The following is a 19999-nucleotide window of genomic DNA, read 5'->3' as shown; positions in this document are numbered from 1 at the left end:
TCTTACCTTGTTTTGTTTCGTGGGTCAACCACCTCCCCCGTTTCCTCTCTCTGTGGGCATCCCTCAAGGCTCAGTCCTTGGTCACACTCTCCTCTTCTTCTGTTACTAATCTTTGCTCCATCAGGGTTTCCAGCCTTTATCATCCACCAGACAGTTTCTCCATTAAACAATCTGTGCTTTCTGCCATGCTGCCCCTTATGAATGGGAAAGGCTCCCTGATAAAATTCAAACAGCCCCTGCCTTATCCTCCTCCAAATCTCTCCATAAGACTCACCTGTGCCATGCTGCCATGGGTAGATAGGTGGCAGGCTTACTCCCTACCTACAAAATTCCTACAATACATGTAACTAACAAAGCTGTGTCAGTTCTATCCTTGTTTTCCTCTGCAGTGACAATGTAACTGTCATCATAGGATTCCTCTCTTCTCTGGATCCAAGTAGTGACCATCACTCACCCTGATCCTCAGCCTGCCCTGAAACAAGTGGGATTCTGTGAAATCTTTGCAATGCAATGTTGTATAGTTAAGCAAGCAAAAGTTAGGAAATGCAAAGGTAATGAATGGCTGCAACCTTAACTCTGCCACTTTGCGTGTATTATGATACATTCTTTAAAGTCAAGGTCATATTGCCTTAGATATTGAAATGTATATGTGCTGAATTAACGTTGTGTTTTCAATCTTGTCTTTTGCACTGCCTGACTTGAGCGCTTAACTGTTCAGCTTTAACATTACATTAACAGCTTTTTTGCATTTAGTATATGGAGCATCACTGAGTATATTCATATGCCACTTTTATACAAAATATTTGTAAATAAAAAATATTAAAGTCCTGTGTTTTGGTTTATATTGCAAAGTTATGCAGGTTAAATCTACAACGCTTAGTCACATGAAGAATTCATTCACTACCACTGGATTTAATTCAGTGGTTTTACTAAGAAAAGTGAACAGAAAATTACAATTTTTTAAAGAAGCAAATATATTACTGTCAGGGAGGAAAACATTAGGACTAAGAGTGCTTTCCCCCTCCCCCCATCCCACAAGTATTTGACTCCAATAAAAATAATAATTTAAGCTTTAGAACGTTTTATTTTTACATTACATGACAGCCATTAAAACAAGGATTATGAATGTAGGAAACAAGAAGACATGGACCAAACTGGTATCTAGATATTGAGACACAGTACTCGGCTGTTTTAGCTCAAATATAGAGACCTATCACCATTTTCATTCCAACAAAGAAAAGAAAAGCTAAGCTATTTGTAAAAGATTTTGAAAAGTCTGAGACTGGCACAATCACTCTACTAAGTCCTGATAGTCTAGTACATCAGTTCTAAAATGTTACCCAAAACATACAGCATTCAGACTTCAGAAGGTCATGTGTTTTAGAAATGCTAATGGAAAAACAGTCCTTCCAACATTCCTCCTACAATCCTGCCAGAGCCCAGCTGACTTTTTTTTATTTTTGAGCAATGTTACTTTACCATTACAAGCAAATAAGATGTTGCACACAAACCTAGCTTGCAAAATTTTACTCACCCACTCAACTTGGGCCATGTATGTTGTTTTCACAAGGAATTATAAGTAGCTGATGATCATCATTATTATGGTAAAGGATGAACAGGTAGGTTTTGTGCATGGACTGGTACATTTTCATGACAATTTTGTTAAGTCTCATGTAAATGTTAGCATATATGGCATTGTGAAATTAAATAAATGGGAGCTGAAATGTGTTAAGATTGGGACAGAATTACTGTTATGACATAGGTTCTATTAAGTAATTATTTTACTATGTGTGGCAAAAGCTTCCAGCAAATAAACCAGATTAAAAAAAATAAATGCATACATCCTTACTTCCCATTCACAGGCATTTGTTGCATTTCCATTGTCTGATCTTTTTAGTCGAATGCAAGTAAAGCTCATATTTTCCCTGAAAAGCTAGGAGACTCTGATCATAATTCAGCCATGGCTGCCCTGAACAGCCTATAAACAACAGAAGTAGGAAAGGAATTAGCATGTCAAGATTTCACTTTAGAACACAAAGGTGAAGAGTCATCTGTAAAAATATGCAGAGAAAGAAAGAAGTGGATTTTGAGCAGATATTTATTTATATTAAGTACTGTATTAAACTTCATGGAATTGTCTATAGTCATGACTGTCTGCTATATCAAGGGGAAAGCATTCTTCATTGATTAACGGAACAACTGAATATGAAGAAACACAAATGAATGTGTCAGATAAAACTGTTTTGCTACGATGGTTGAACTTTAGGTGTTTGTTCCCTTTTGAAGACCACTGGAATGCAATTTAGTATTGATGCTTAAATCAAGTAGATTTAATCTAAACTGATACTCGTCAAGTCTTTTTTGTAAAACTCATTTAATTTTAGTGTGTGTGTTTGTATTTTAAGCAATCTACTGTTTGGACTACCCTCTCGAAAGCTCAGCCATTGCATTCCTCCCTCTCATTGTCTTGTCATTTTCCATGTGGCAAATATTAACTTCCACACACTGCTGTTTCTTAAGAAGCACAAGTCACTGACACCTGTTTTTTTACATTTCCTTTGTTCACGGTCTACATCAATGGAATGACAGCTCTGGAGTATGGTTTATGGGCTAACCAGCACTCTTTTGGTGGTGGGGTGGCTGTTTTTGTAGCCATAGCTGGGTAGAAATAGCCTAGTCTTGAATTAAAAGTGGCTACTGGTTATTTTTAAAATTTTCAGTGACAGACTGGTGGATTTTTAAAAACACATATTTGGAATTCAGGGGACATTTCTCACCAGACTGTAACAATTTTAAGATAAGGTAAAACTTTGGACTGAAACCGTCCTTTCTCATTTTGGAAATATTAGTTTTACGAAGAAATTTTCTACTGGAATGAGCTACAGAAATTTTGAAAATGTTATTTTAAAGTATATTTATGTCATAGGTGTATTTTAATTCTCTTTTCTATAGATATATTACTCATTGATTTAATTCAGTCAAGAATCTACCATATTGTCAATCAACTACAATGATCCAGAAACAGTTTCTGGCTATGGAAAGGGCTTAATTATTAAGCCACATCTTCCTACAAAGCTTCAGTATTTCTGATTGGTAAAAAGCATTTCTCATTGAAATAATACTGAAGTGGAGCACAAGTCCTCTTCCATCAATTTGACTGTTAAGTTAATTAACTCTTCAGGACAAAATGGTGATCATATTTAATCACAAGATAAAGTATCGTTTTTCAAGACAGCTCAATTGGTAGCTCCGGTGATACAGAAGTATATCTTGGGTCAAGCTTAGGTATGAAATTCTTGAAGTTCTTAGATGCTTCAGTACCAAATACATCTAATACTTGTCTATTCATGACAGCAAACCTGAAATAGAAAAGAGTCATGATAAAATGAACATTTTTTCCATTTAATAATAAATAAAATTACTTTAAAGTTATTCTATGTTGTAATGATGAAATATTGCCCATATCGTTAAACCTGCACTTCTTATGCAGGCAAAATACCTGTTAAAGTCAATAAGAGTTTAGTCAAGCAGAAGAAGAATTGTAGGATATGATCTTAAGTTTGCAATAAGATCTTTAAAAAACTTGAACTGCATTTGATTCAATGTTTCAACAAGCTGGGTGCTAAAAGCTTTTACAAACAGCAAGTAGGTTTTAAAAACTGTACTGGATGCTAAGGGCGGACACACGAGAGAGGTAACCCTGACTAGTACGTAAAATGGGGACTCGGTTATCGTCTTATGTTCTTAGAGAATTGCAAGTTTTTCATTTTGGACACCACGGGTGCCTTTTTATGTTTGAACAATACAAATGCTTATGAAGTGAATCACTTCGCATGTGATTTGTATTTTATTTTATACATTTGACTACTTCTACCAGAAAAAAAAATGCCCTTTTCTTGTCCCCAGGATGAGCAAAAGCACAGTTCTGTCTACATGTCTCCTGAGTTCCCCTTCGTGGTTTCACAACAACATTTTCTTATTTTTTAAGATGTTTTCCCTCCCCTGTTACCGTGAAAGACTCACACAAGCAATAGGAGAAAATGACTGCCTACCCAGCAAAAGAGTCAAACTGATTATACACAAAGCAGGAGGTTGGACTAGATGACGTCCTGAGGTCCCTTCCAACCCTGATATTCTATGATTCTATGAAAGTGGTATCAAAACACAAAACAAAGTGAAAAACATGCAGCTTTCTCCCTGTAACCTCTTTCAATTACAGTAAGCTTAGGGAAAAATAATTCAGGAAGAAGTGTGATTTTCAAATTGACATATTGGCCTTTTGTGCAATTTTGCATATTATCAAGTTATCCCCGTTCAGTTTGGTTCTGTTTGGGGAATTATGAGCTTCCATAATTCTTCCCATTTTGGTCAGTCTGCTTTTAGATTGCTTGTCAAGTGATTCATCTTGTACTGGGTGCTGCGTTCTGCTGCATTGTCAAAAGAATATTTTAGATTTCCAGTGCAAATACAGAATAAAATAGGATTCAGCTGGATACAGAATCTAAAATAGTTTATGATTATAACTGGTCAAAAATTTTAAAAGAAACATACCTTCCAACAAAAAATATGGTCTTTTTTCAGAAAAGGAGCTTTTTATGAAAAATGGTCAAAAATCTTCAAAGTTTTCAAGTTTTTGTGAGAATTTTTAATATGTCTGTCAACTTTTGTATTGACATGTTTACCAAAATTGTGTTTGAAATCACTGTAAAACATTTTTATTGCGTGAAAATGTTTGCTAATGATTTTAAACGTGATTTTTGGAAATCTGCACTTTTGGTAAATGACAATGTTTGACAACTTTGAGAATGATTTTGATTTTAAAAAGATAAAATTACAGGGATAATTTCCTGAAAACAGATGATGGATCAATTTCAAACCCTGCAAAACATAATCAGGTCTTAAATTCTGAAACTGCAAAACTGTTTTTTGACCAAGATGCTCTTCAAAGGTCCCAGTTAAACTCTCTCATGTTTAACTAGATACTCACTTTAGACTAACATTTTAACATTTCTGTAGAATATGAAACTAGGTTTTCTCACAAACTTTGAATCCAAAAGTTTTTGAAGTGCTTAATAAGTGACAGTCACATTCATATAATTTTGACATATATTCACTACCAATTTTACCTAATACCTCATATAACACAGACTTCTCAAAGCAGTCTTTCACAGCAAGTGAATTAAAGAACACAATACCTGTCTAGCTAAAATGAAATTTGCTACTAAGCATTTCCAGCCACCTCAGTTACTTACCTGCCTTTTGTCAATCGTAAAAGGAATTTCCAATAAGAAGGTCTCAGGGTCTGAACTTCCATCACAGCCTACAATCAGAATATTGATCATAATTTCTCCCAGTAAATAATTAAAACATGGTCAGACATAGATACTAAGAAAATGAAAGTGAGCTACCTGCAATTCTTACTCTCTAATGATATGTAGTCACAAGAGAGCCATACTCTTGGGTATGTGCTAACTGCAAATGACTAGTGAGAGAACCATAGCTAAAGTCTCTGAACATCAGATCATAGCAGGGTAGCATGTCTGTTCCCCTACATGAAGCCCTGGTCACCTGAGATGCCTCAATCCATCAGTTACCTTAGACGTAAAGATAGAAAATATACCACTTTATGGGGATGCTTTGTGGGTGACTAGAGTTGTTTTGGTTAAGCACCAGTGAATAAGAATTGAAAGTAACTTGATTTATTCTAAAGGAATGGTACAGAAAACAGATTCTCACTCCCGGAGAATAAAAAGCTCCAGAAATGCATTCAGCCTGAACAACAAAAGTAGGGTTGGCAGATTCTGACAGCAGCATGCAGATGGCAGGATGGAGTAGCAGAAAGTGGCAGGCGACTAGGTCAACACGGCCAGGGCCTTTGCAGCAGCCGTGGGAAGTAGACTCAACCAGCACAGCCAGGGCCGGACTGGGGAAGGCAAGAAGAGTAGTAAACCATGGATGAAGAGGTGGTTTTGAGGCACTATAGAAAGGTGGTGAAGGAGTAGGTGATTCAAGAGGGAAGAGAGAGAAGATGACTGCAGCTTGCTTCAAGTTACAAAACTGGAGATTTCCTTGTTAGTTTCTACTGATTTTTCAAATCTACAGTTGCAGTTAAAGTGGATTGAGTGTGAAGTTTTCCAATTCAGCAGTACTCTATGGTTGAATATTAAGACTTATTGTCTGTCTCCTGGAGCAAAATACTAAGTGAGGTGAAGTCTCTGCCAATCAGTCCATTTTTAATCGTCTTTGGTTAATACATCTTGAGATTTTTTTTTCCATAGAAGTCAAAACCTGCTTATGATATCCACATTACATTACAAATGGATAAACAGTCATGGAAAGACTAAATTATCTTCCCACCGTAACAGTACAAAATCAGTGTGGCAAATACAGAAATAGGAGCTACATTGCACTAACTCCTGCTTTATCATGCAATCTCCATTTCAACCCATTGTTTTAATCAAAATTTGAAATAAGTTGAAGGAATTTTGTCTTTTATTTGAAGGCAAAATACTTACCGCCTGAAAGCAGATTGCTGTGGAAATGGCATAGATGATGCTGTCTGCATGAGGAAAATAGGGAACCTTTCCTGCTTCAATGCCTTTGAAGTACATGGTCTATAAAAACAAACAAAACACATGTTGAGTAAATCATACCAAAGGCAAATGGTATGTACTTTGTTGTTAGTTATGGTCCCATTCCTGAAGTCCCCTGCCAAATTTGTGACAGCTACTGAAATTCATGTGACATTTTCTTATGCAAGAGCCATGACCTGCAAGCTCATCGGTGTTCTGTAATTTATTTATGGATTTTTCACACTGGAGTGACGTATACATTCAGTGCATGGTAAGACTTACTAAAGGGTTTCCCAACATTATTGGCTGCAGACTAGCTGCAGGAGGAGGGCAGAAAAGAGAAACAGTGGAGATAAGGAAAGCTCTATGAACTCAGATCCAGCCCACCCTTTATAGCTCTGGGGAAAGCAGTCCATTTTCTCTCCCTGCTTTAGTAGTGATTTCTGATGCAGCTAGCAATGGGAACAACTCCCCTGTTCCTGTGGCATGCAGTTCACTTGTACCCAATGGAACCACCAGCAAATACCGATTCCCCTGCACCCAACAAGCAGCATGTAGCCTTCCAGAGAATGGGGGACTGTAATGGGAGAGCCACAAAACAAGGGAAAAGAGAGCAAAAATAAAATTAAAATTAAACTAGAAAGCTTTAAAAGAGAGAAAATAAAAATCTTGATGAGCAGGAAGAAAGAATAAAGACAACAAGAATAAAAGCAGACACTATAAAGAGCATGTAGAGAGAAGTGTGGGTACAGTGATCACTTTGTACCGGGGTTGGTATGAGGGATGGGAATGCCCATCCACCAATCACTCCAAAGGAGGCTGCAAACAAACCAAGGTTGGGAACTAGTGATGATGTAAATAGACGCACAGTTTGTCAGTGCATTGATCGTTATAAGCCTACAATTAACATAGCTTTTTCCATCTTCAAAGCTATTTGAACATTAACTAGTCTTCACATACCTCTATGAGGAAAGTCAAGAAACACCACTGTTACACTCTGTACCTCAAAGCAGCACCCCGGAATCCCCATATTCACTACTGTGATATGATTATGAGATGTTTTGTACAAAGCATGCCTTGTGAGGTATCATTTAAAAAGTCTTGACCTGCTGAATGTTAATATCCTGTTGAGGTGTATGTTCTGTTATTGTATGTGAAGTTATAAAGAATTGCTGTGTGCGCGTTACTGAAATATGTCATGAAGTGGGGAGTACCCAGCTAGCATTTCAGTAGCTACAAAGGAGCAACTATCACTGCCCAGACAGGGACTGATGGCCCATTAAGAAGAATCCACTCTTCCAGAGACTCCTCAGAGAGAGCACATACGCAATTAGGACTGCCTGACCCCACATCACAGCAAGGATCTTTCTAGTACCTGGAAAAAAGTATAAAAGAGGGACAGTGACATCATCACTTGGCCTTTCTCCTCCCCCATCTCAACACCTGGAAGATCATCTGGAAGACACAGACTTTGAACTGGGGAGATTGGTCCCAGCCTGGGAAGGGAATCTAGCCTGTGTATTGACAACTGTAAGCTGCCCATAATATCTATTAGGGTGAGAGATTGCTTGATTCAAATATTGCTTAGTCTGTAGATTTTAGACTGCAAGTTTATTCTTATTTCTTAGGTAACCAACATTGACTTCTAATCTACCTTTCTGTAGTTAATAAATCTGTTTTATATTTTACCTAAAACAGTGTGTTCTTGATTGAAGTGCTTGGGGAATCTCAGCTCAGTTTACAAAGGTTGGTGCATGTCCACTGTCCTATGATGAAGTGGCAAACTAATGAATGAGCTTGCACTGTCCAAGGGAGTCTTGAGCCGTGTAAGATGGTATATTTCTGGGGTGCAAGCGTAGGAGCTGGGGTGACTTGCTGGTGCCTCTCGCTGTATGATTCATGAGTGGCTCAGGGAGCAGTCATGCAATTTAGCTGGCTGTTGGGTTCCACATGCTGATGGCTGAGTGATCACAGCACCTGGAGGGGTTTGCTGCTTGTTACTGACACAGCATTGTGTGAGACAGCCCAGGCTGGAGAGTTATGGGGGCACAGCAGTCCCACAGTTCCGGGGATCCTTTCAAACCCACATTACAAATGTGACTATTGTGGCAGATGGCTTAAATGACTTGTCCAAGTCAACAAAAGTAGTATAAATGCTGAGATTAGAATGCAGAGGCTCCTGGATCCTATTAAACAGCACTACATTAATGAGTACTAGGGAACTTTTAATGTGCACTTGCAAGGTCTATTTGGAGCAATTAGTGTGCAACACATTAGTGCACTTTATTCATCTTCTCCCTCCCCCCGCAGTGTGTATTACACCACCTGTAGATAAGCCTTCTGGTTCCTGAGTGCCTAAGGCACTTTTGAAAATGGGATTCTGGCCCCTAAGTCACCTAGGTGCATTTAAAAAATTTACCCCAAATGTCTATATGACATTGCACAGCATGGATTTGTTTATTTTAAAGGGGCATTGTAGATCTTGGAGAGTACAGGAGGTAATCTCTGTGATACGTGCTTCTTTTTAAAAAGAACAAAGCCAAACAAAGCGGTAAGTAGTCAAATACAATGGGTATTTTGCTACCCTTAAACAACTCCAAATCACATACTTTCTTTTTGAGAAAACATTTAAAGTTTATTTTCTTGAACACAGCTTGACCTTCCAAGCAGCACACGCCTCTTTGGTCAGTTACCCTTGGCTTGTATAATATGGTAAAAGAAGTAAAAACTGAAATAAACCCATGCAGTATTTTTGTTATTTCATTGCAGCCACAATGTCTCAGAGTAAAGTCCAGAGAAAACCATCAGCAATACAGCATAACCTTTTATTTATTATAAATGGAGCTCTGAAGTACGTAGAACTAATACAACAGGGATAACTCTATGGGACTGAGTTGTGTTGATATATCATTACGTAAACCACCTTCAGAATTTGACTCTGGATTGTAAGGAACATGTAGGACCACATTACATGTTTCTCTTTGTTTCACATTTCATCTTATTCTTCACATTTTTCTCTCTCTTTTCTTTAAAGCAAATTCATAGCTGGCAAAGGAGCTGGATTAACAGTGTTAGAGATTGGAGTCCTGGAGGTGAGTGGAAGGAAGTGGCAATGGTTCGGGGTCTTGGCATAATGGGCAGACACTATCAGTTTATCCCAGTGGGGCTGCTAGAGGAAGAACCATGAATAACTCATGATTTCATAGAAAAATCACAGTGAAACTTAAAAAAAGACTCCAAAGAGTGAGCTCCCCTTTTCTTTCCCAATTCACATATTCATAAACTGTGACTATAAATATGGGTGTATGAACAATCCCTGAGTTGTTGTTTGCATAGGCAGTCACTCTTCATTTTTACTTTTTCCCAGGCTAACATAATTTTAATAGCTCACAGAAAACAGAATGGACTTTCAGACCTCAAAAAAAAAAAAAAGCAATGTAACTGGTGGTCACTTTCCAGGTTAGAATTTGATCAATTAAAGCAAACAGGAAAGCAATTTCATCTGCATGCTAAAACCAAAACTATATTGAGTTACCATAATTCATAATTCAGACTAATGCCAAAATCAGAGAACAGAGGCAGGAAGTCAGCTGTAGGTTTTGGCAATAAATCTGAAGGGAAGGACTAGTTTTGATTTATGGTTTTGGTGGAAATTGACAAAATGCACATTCTTGGAACTTTCATATTTGAAATTCTGCAAAGGCGACGCAGCAGGGGGCTACCAAAAAGGAAATTAGGGGGAGATGAGGGGGAAAATATGTGCAGATAAATGGATAAACTGTTAGACTTAGTTCTGGAAAGGAGGGATATAAAGGAAATGAGACCACAGGACTGAGCCATCACTTGGGCACATGTCTGGTATAATGGAGCATCGTTGTACAATCTCACATTACATTTGCTCTTTTGGCCAACGCTTGTAACATTTGTTTTCTTCCTCCGCTCTGTTACAACAGCTAAGAAGAAACACACTGGAACTAGCCGTGTACCTTACTTACCTCCACTAGTTTGGAAGCCAGGTACATGGAGATAGTAGTGCTTTTGTAAAACATCATAGAAACTCCTGCCAGGGATCCTGCAACAGTTAGAAAACAAAATTATTGGTAAGAGCCTCAACTATTTCCTACGTATGCTATCAAGATGGCTTGATGACCTCCTTTTCCTCCTGCAATGCAGCTCCTAAAGTGTAACGGCAGGATTTTGCTCTCTATGGGTAGGTTTACACTGCAAGCAAAGATGTGCTTGTAGCATGGGCAGGTATATCATGCTAGCTGTAATCTGCCTAGCATGGATAACAACATTAGTACAGACGTGGTGGCACAGGATTCAGCATGGGCTAGCTGCTACCGTACAAACCCTGCAGGGACCTTGGGTATGTGCTCGGGTTGTTCGCCCACACTAAAGTGCATGCTTCCTTCTCTAAACTACCATTGTTGTCCGTTCTAGCTACATTAAAGCTAGATTAGGTATGCCTATCCATGCTACAATCACATCTCTTCTTGCTGTGTAGAAATACTCTATGTGGTACTTACACACTCCCTGAAGGGGAAGGCAGAAGTTATCCGGATAACCAGGCTTGCTGCCCTGGGTGCCAACTTCCAGGGGATGCCGTGTTGCTCAGCCCCCCCCCCCCTTTTTTTTTTGCACTCCACTGACTGACTGCCCGCTCTTTTTTTGTTGTTTTTTTCCAACCTCTTGGTGGGGCGAGGGTGGGTGGGGCGCGCGGGGGAAGTGTGCCAAAATCTAGTCTACCTCTCAAAATGCCTACGGCCACTCCTGTGGACAATCTATGCCCAGCACATTGTACAACCAAAGGGGAGGGGAAAATTTGGTTAAAGATACTGGGGGCAAGCCCCTATTCTTATGACGTGTCATGCAATCTTTAATGGTCACACAGGGAACAGAGATTCTTGGATTTTTAAGGCTTCATTCATTAGGATTGGGATTCAGGTTATGTCCTTTAGAAGGAAGAAAGTCTGTTTCACAAACACACACACACACACCCACACCCACCCATCAGGATTTGAACCTGTGGTTCCAGTAAGTCTGGGTGTTTTAGAGCTGCTGCTAGAGACTCAGCCATTCCTTCTGGCTAAGCAACAATAGCTTGTTTATATTTATGCATTTAATCCAACCTTTTAAATCTAATGACAATATTACTGACTTGGGCACTATCCACTTCTTCTCATGGACTTACCTGCTATAAGAGCATGAAGTTCATCATCCAGGTTTCGTACCCAGCGCAGGAAGCAACTAGTACCCTGCATTTGTGGGGGAAATACAATAGCCTTGGTTAGTGCTTTATTTAAAATGTTATTAGTTTGGGGTTACATTACAGTATAATCCAATAATAATGTATAAACATATTTATAAGGTATTCATGAAGGATCAACAACCACCTCATTAACAATTGTCCCGACTGCTACTATACGCATTTATAAGGCACCCATTACTGGGGTTCCTGGGTGCACTTTATATATTTTAGATTAGGAGCAAACTAAATTTTCTCAACATTCGGGAGCATATACTGTGTGATCAATCAAACTAACCTTAAACTTACTCTGAAGGGAGAGGGGAAAATCCACCTGCTGTCTGATCACTGTTCACATATTTGGAGCAGCTTAATTTGCTGATCAATCTCTCCCCTCCCCTGTTCAGCTGTGAGGAACAAGAGTAGCCAAAGAGGGTGGGAGGGGTAGAGGAGGGTGACTTTGGTTGACCTCCACAAGGGCCAGAACACCCCCCAGTTCCTCATGTGTCCACCCAACAGGCCCACGATGTTTTGATAAATCAGGGCTCCCAGTAACCTAAAGAGCAACTTTAAAGTTTTGCAAATAGCTAAAAGTCCCAATGGAATTGCGGTGTTGTCGTTGCCATGTTGGTTCCATGACACAAGAGACCAGGTGGGTGAGGTAATCTTTGATTGGACCAACTTCTGTTGGTGGAATGGACAAGCTTTCAAGATACACAGAGCTTGTCCTCAGATCTCATTGTCCTAGTGGAATTCCAAGTAACCTGTTGTTATTATGAGCAATTCATAGACCTGTAGAGATTAAGGCCTGAAGGAACCATTAGCATAGATAATCTAGCCTTACCTCCTGTACAGCACAGGTCATTAACTTTCACCTAGTTACCCTTGTATTGAGCCCCAAAATTTGTCTTTGACTGAAGCATAACTTGTGTTTGACAAAAGTATATCTTCTAAAAAGCATCTGAAGATATCAAGATTTTTGAAGTGGTCCATGATGTTTCCTCACTGCATCTTGTATTCCATTTTTTTGGCTTGCAATAAGTGAGTGGTTAGAAGATACTATACAAGATCTCCTTACGTTACACTATGCTTAGTAGGTGTGGTATAGATGTGGTTCTCTGTGACATCTCTCAAAGCAGAAATAAAAAACAATGTAACACACATTCAACATGCAGTCACCCTTCAACATTAAAAACATCAGGCAGAATATTTCACCCTTTATAAACTCCAGTAAAAGATTTGAGTAGCTGTCATTTTTGTAAACTCTCAACAGCTCATTTGTGCAGTTCTACCAAAATTTTTAATCCTGGTAATTAACAATTACTTGTGTCTAATTCTAGCCACTTTAAATTAAAAGTGAAATTCTGTTTTCTTGCTTTGCAGCTGGTAACAGTTGATTACAAAAGTAAGACAGTAGTTTGTAGCTTTTGAATACTCACATACTTATGTCTGAATAAGCAATAGAAATATTGTTCATTTGGTTAAGGATATGAAATTGCTATGGTTACATCAACATTTGAGTATTGCAGCATGCTCTGCGTGTGGCTATAGGTTGGGCCAGATTCTCAGCTGGTGTAAATCAATATAATTCAGTTGATTTCAAGGGAGCTGCAGTAATCTACATCAGCTGACAATCCAGTCTACATCAGTTTAGAATCTGGAACTGGAGTAGAAGGTGGCTTCCCAATTGGTGAGTGGAGTGTCATAGGAGTAGCACAAGACACTTTATCCTACAATTTTTTGCTGGTAGCTTCAAGGTTGTACAAGGAGGAGGGTGAAAAATTGTTCACCTTAAGCGTTGAGGATAGGATATGAAGCAACGGGCTTACATTGCAGCAAAGGCAGTTTAGGTTAGACATTAGGAAAAACAACCTGTCAGCGAAGTGAACATTCCAAAAACTACCTAGGGTGGTTGTGGAATCTCCATCATTGTCTAACCTGTTCTTAAAACCTCCAAACACCTGTCAGGACTGGTCTACTTAGTCCTGCTTTGAGTGCAGGGGATTGGACTAGATGACCAACTGAGGTTCCTTCCAGTCCTACACTTCTATGATTCTAAGGTAGAATTGAAGATGTTGGTTTTGAGCTAAAAAACCCTAAGTGGCCTGGGAGATGCCTACTTGAAAAAGAGCCTCTTTTCATGGGCAATACTGTCTCTCCTGCAGACAATAGAGGTGGCTGAGCTAGAGTCTCCTCCATACAACAGAAAGGGCTGCTGACACCATCCATTTCACTTTAGAATTCACTCTTCTCTAGGTCTGAAATTGCTCAAATCCACTCACTTTCAGGACATACTGCAAATCTCATCTGTTTTTTTGAGCACTCGTGGGGAGAATGGAAGAGCAGATCCTGAGCTTGGGCATTGGCTTGACATTTATGATTTGATTACAGCTAGACTTTGTTATGGGCTGAGGGTCTGTACAATGTCAGAATGTTTAAGTAAAGACGGGGGGGGGCTTTTTTGTTATTTTCGAAATCAACATAAATAAATGATACTAAGTTTTCAATGTTTCTGCACTTACTTTGTATATACTGACAAAAGATCCCAGAAAGGCTCCAAGCTGGAAGTTTTCTTTGTTATAGAATAGAGAAAGCAGCCGGGAAGGTTTTGTAAATAGATGCCTAAATGCTGATGGGATTCGAAGGCAACACTGGATCAGGTACCCAACACTAAACATTCTAATGAAGCCCTGGAGGAAAAGTTAAGAAACAGCAACTTTAAAAAAAAATGGCAAAAAACATGAGCTACATGAGTGTACTCATAGCGTATTTTTGAAATGCAGCATTTTAAAAGCCCACTTTGTTGACATTATCTGAAATGTACCCTCCCTTCTTGGAACTTGAAACTAGCTTTTTGAACTAACTTCCCTGTAAAATAACTAAGGAAATAGAATCCTAGACCGCCTAGATTGACTGTCTTTCTTTTAACTTAAATGGATACTTAAAAGGTTTCAAAGGACACACACTATCTCTACTCCAAAATTCTGTTCCTTGAAACAGTCCTGATGGCTTAATTTCCAAATTATTCTCTCCCTGCCTTCAACCACAATTGGGTATGGAAAGGAAAACAATGTGGTGAAGAAAATAAGCCACATACTCAAACATCTGGAAGAAGTGCTGAGGGAGGGGAAAAGCCCATAACAAAACAAAGTCCTTTCAGAAAATGTGTGAATTAGACAGTGACAGTGACTCCTTGGCATGTTCTCTCAACAAACAACCGACCTGGAGGCTTTTCAAAGTCTGCTATGAAGAAAGTGCAAACCCAGAAGAGATCATGTGCAGAACTATTAAAAAAGACAAACACAGGCTCATATGAAATTCTTCCTACTGCTCCACCCTGAAAGGCTGATATGTCTCAGAGTTTGTTTTGTAAAGTGCCATAACTGAGACTGGGTTGGTTCTTTTGTTCTAAATTCTTTTCTTTTTCTGTTTCTTGTAATTTTCTCAAAAGTTTCTTATGCTTATTCTTAGCCCACAGGTAACCATCTCTGAAAAGTCTGAAGAAAATCTGTCCACTCATTTAAAAAAAATCATCCAAGTGTGAGGAAAAAAAGCTTCAGCCTTTAAGAAAATTATTTAGAGGCTTCTTTTTTCTTCTTCTTTTAACGGTTTGATAATTTAAGAACAGTTGGCTTTAAAGCATAAATCTAGGTATTTATCACTGTCTCTCCAAATAGCAAAAAATGCTTTCTTGGTTGGAAACATTTCATTTGAAAGTATCTGAACATCGTGTGCTGAGCACTGGTAGTACATTCTTACTGAATTAAGCAGGCCTCTGAGTGGGATGTTCCAAATGTTCAGGGTTTCTGTTATTTGTTTATAAAACCATTGGGCAGAGGACTGAAATTAGCAATCTGTCCAATTCAGAAATTAAAAATCTGTGCATCATACAGAACATTTTAATCCCTCATAAAGAGTCCCAAAACTTTATTCTGGTTAAACATCATCAGCAACACCCATTTCTTGCAACAATAATATTCCATAACTTTTTACTTATGAAACTGTTTATGAAACAAAGTAAGTGGGGTACAACAGTTAAATAACAATGTTTGGAAGTGGATGGACAGTATTAGTGCATTCTGGAATAAGTGTATTGTGTCTTTTACAATGGTGCTAGTGAAAAGGCAGTAGCCAGGTGTATGAAATAGCTCCTATGTCTCCCTCGCATGTGGCGTTAAAAGCTAAGTAAATTATATCCTCTGGGGAACTTTTATCTCATATTTTCTAAATAGTTTATATCACAGTGAGGTGTGATCATATAATGAAAACCTCTATTTCAAAGTTTATGGGCAAGGCAGAATTAAATTTACTCCGTGAATCTTAATTCTGAATTTTCTGACTTTTGTGTAATTAAAATGTCAAATTTAAGATGAATTTAGATTATGTAAAATTATGGGAAGTTTTACAATAGTCACAAACATAGGACAAAAAACATTTTTATAAACAAAAAACTCAGAGCCCTCACTTTTCACCCACCCAAAAGAAAAAGGGATTTTAGTTCTGATGGACTAGAACACGACATTGTATTATGCTGTTCCAATCATGCAAATCTCATGTCTAGCACATGAGTAACTCATGAACAAGTCCCATTGAAATGTGTGGGTTTGCAGGATTAGGGCCTTAGCTCTCGTGTGCAGCGAACAGTAGCAAGACATATAAATACTGCATCTTTATCATTAGTTCAGTGAGCAATAAGGAGACAATATAACAAGTACTTTATAGCTGATTTGCATTACCTGTAGTCACACAAAAAATTCAGTTTTTTAAATTATAAGATCATCAATTATCACTTTTATTCTCCATAGAAAGATATCAGATCACAGGCAAATGAATGGGGGAAAAGAAAAATATAAAAAATACACAAAAGAGGGAAATTAATATACACTGAAATCTCTATATTAAACCTTTCCTTAGGAACAATCTATGTTGCAGAAATTTTATGATTTGGATACGAAGAGCCAGAAATAGCAGTGCAATTAAATTACACATCTGCAAAAATCATCTGAGGAATTCAATTTTTTTAAAAAGATTCTTTAAAAATATCTTGATAGTATTAAAACTCAATTCCCCAAATGTATATATTCAAAACAGAGTTCAGTAATATACCAGAAGTCAGATAAATTGTAGCAATGTTTCCAAATAGTATTAAATCTATCAATTTTTTAATAAATTTGCTTTCAAATTAAATGTAGAATCATTTACAAATTGAACTGTTCGGTATAGTATCCCACATCTCTTGAAAGAATAATAAAATAAAATAAAATAAAATAAAATAATTAAACAGATTGTAACCACTGGAGTATTCTCCTAATTTTCTTCTAGTCACCACAATTACCAGGTAAACTGTATTGGTCATCTGCTGTTATCATCAACATTGGCACAGAGAAACTGAAGTTCATCATTTTAGGTACCCATTGTTGGCTAACATATATCTTCATTTAAATTAGCTGCTGGAATCAAGTGGATCACAGGAGAAAGGGAAGACTCTTCAAATGCCTTTGTTGGACTAGACAACCCTTCATAGAACTCTACAGAGCCAAGACACCCAGATTATTTCAAATTCTAAGTGAAGTTTATGAAAATGAGGTGATCCACTAGCCTGCTATCAAAGATAAAGATAAAAGGCTACTGCAGGTTATACTAGCTGGCTAATATGTGTCTAAATATGGAGAAGGAAAGAGAAAAGAGAATGTGATAGAAATGTATGCATAACTATGATAATAGGAAGACAAGCAATGGTAAGGGAAAATATAATACAGAGGAAAAACTTGGCATTATCACGGATAGTTCTCAGAAAATATCTGCTCAAACTAAAAGAATGTTAGGAACCATTAGGAAAGGGACAGATAAGAAGACAGAAAATGTCATAATGCCACTGTATAAATCCATGGTACACCCACATCTTGAATACTGTGTGTACTTCTGGTTGCACCACTTCAAAAAAGATGTATCAGAATTGGAAATGGTAGAGAGAAGGGCAACAAAATGACTAGCGGTATGGAACAGCTTCCATGAGGAGAGATTGAAAAGACTGGGACTGTTCACCTTTGAAAAGAGATAACTAAGGGGGGATCTGATAAAGGTCTACACAATAATGAATTGTGTGAGAAAGTGACTAAGGAAGTGTTATTTACCCCTTCACATAACACAAGAACCAGAGGTCATCTGATGAAATTAAGAGGCAGCAGATTAAAAACAAACATAAGGAAGTACTTCACACAACGCACAGCCAACCTGTGGAAATCGTTACCAGGGAATGTTGTGAAGGCCAAAAGTATAACTGGGTTCAAAGAAGAATGAGATAAATTCACGGAGACTAGGTCCATCACTGGCTAATAGCCAAGATGGTTAGGGATGCAATCCCATGCTCTGAGTATCCCTCAACCTCTGACCGTTAGAAGCTGGAACTGGATGACAAGGGATGGATCACTTGATAAATTGCCGTGTTCTGTTCACTGCCTCTGAAGCATCTGACATGGGCCACTGTTGGAAGCAGAACACAGGACTAAATGGACCATTGGTTTGACCCAGTATGGCCATTCTTATGTTTGTTAAGGTAAATAAATTGAGCTCCTTGAATTGTTGACACCAGAATTGGACATGGTATTCCAGCAGCAGTCACATGAGGGCCAAATACAGAGGTAAAATAACCTCTCTACTTCTACTCAAGATTCCCCTGTTTATGCATCCAAAGATCACATTAGCCCTTTTGGCCACAGTGTTACACTGGGAGCTCATGTTCAGCTGATTATCCACCCTGACTCCCAAATCTTTTTCAGAGTCACTGCTTCCAACATCCTGTAAGTGTGGCCCTACATCCTTTGTTCCTAGATGTATACATTTACATTTAACTATAAAGTTGTGCAACAGCTAACCACATGTTGTCTTAACTTAGGCCCTGATCATACGAACACTTATGCACATGCTAACGTTACTACAATGTTAAGTCCAACTGAAGACATGGAATTTTATAGAATTTATACATTAGGCACCCAATTTTGAAAATTCTGGTGAAAATAATAAAAAAAACAGGTGCTGAATGGTTCTCTCTTTTCTCATCCTAAGGGGGGAGAGGTATTTTCTGTTAGTTATTCTAGTTGTGTTGTTTTTATGTTTCGTCACTTTATCTTTAGTAAAAAAAAAATTGTTACAATTATTCTGAATATTTTGTAAATATTTTATTACACATTCCCAGATCTATTCAGCAAAATACTTCACGTCCCACAGACTTCAATGGAACTTCAGCACATACTTAAATACTTTGTTGAATCAGAGGCTAACACTGTCACTAAGTTTGCTGAAATATTGCATAGTTCAAAGAAGAAGTAACAAAATAATATTGAACAAGATACTGAACTGTGTAAATATAAGAAAATAACTATTGTACTATACCTCCTCTAAAGCTTTATCTTAATGTAGCGAGCCTTGCCATTAAAAAACCAAAAGAGATAAATTCTAACAAAATGCACTATTTTTAATGGGGGAAAAAAAGCATTTTAAAGATAAAATATAGCAGAAGCATCCGTAAAAGCTAAACCGCCTAGCTATCAATTTTTGCTTCTCCATAAATAAAAAATGTAGATTATTAAAAGATCAAGTTCTGCTGAAGTTTCACCCAAAACTAGGACCATGTAGCAGGTTGTCCCACCTGTGCCAATCTTCTCCACACAGTACGCCTCTGAAAAAATGCCCATAAAAATGGCCATATTATGGAGGAGGCTAATTCATGCCACTGGACATAGACAGCTCTCTCTGTCTGCAGCAACTGTGGACAATCTCCCGTTACCCCTTAAAATAAATTAATAGACTAGCGAGTCCAAAATCAAACAACAGTGTGCCAGACATGCACAGCTGTATGTGTGCCACTGCTGATCTGTCTGCCCAGCACAGCACATTCCAGGTGCTTTATTTAGGATGTAGCTGCAAGTGGGATCAGTTACGAAGAGCCTCATATAATTAAGCAAGTTTATTTTTTGCTGATCCATTTTTTTCCATTCACTTTAGGTTCACAGATTATTGTACAGATCTACCATAGTAGTGTAGTTGAAAGAAAGAAAGATTCTTGTGCAGAAGATGGTTTTCACAAACTTATAACTGACTCTTTTTATTATGAAAAAGCATGACCAACAACAGACTTCAGAGGCTAAGACATATGGAATCTGCATTTGCCCATTGTAAC

General features: G+C 38.0%; 1 protein-coding gene across 2 annotated transcripts in view; it reads right to left on the bottom strand.

Annotated features, from left to right (window-relative positions):
- Positions 1–1064: 1064 nt before the first annotated feature.
- TMEM135 (transmembrane protein 135) overlaps positions 1065–19999 on the bottom strand; it is a 371662-nt gene continuing 352727 nt past the window's right edge. For both annotated transcript variants that reach the window (XM_007068579.4, XM_043528656.1), the window contains 6 exons: positions 14343–14510; positions 11767–11830; positions 10568–10644; positions 6516–6614; positions 5253–5320; positions 1065–3359 (listed from right to left, as the gene is read on the bottom strand). In XM_007068579.4, coding sequence (XP_007068641.1) covers positions 3227–3359; positions 5253–5320; positions 6516–6614; positions 10568–10644; positions 11767–11830; positions 14343–14510 — 609 coding nt within the window. In that variant the 3' untranslated portion in view covers positions 1065–3226. The remainder of the gene's footprint in view (positions 3360–5252; positions 5321–6515; positions 6615–10567; positions 10645–11766; positions 11831–14342; positions 14511–19999) is intronic.

This window comes from Chelonia mydas, chromosome 1 (assembly GCF_015237465.2).
Source record: "Chelonia mydas isolate rCheMyd1 chromosome 1, rCheMyd1.pri.v2, whole genome shotgun sequence".
Taxonomy (NCBI): domain Eukaryota; kingdom Metazoa; phylum Chordata; order Testudines; family Cheloniidae; genus Chelonia; species Chelonia mydas.
The sequence above is the reverse complement of the archived record's forward strand: the minus strand, read 5'-3'. Positions and strand labels throughout refer to the sequence as shown.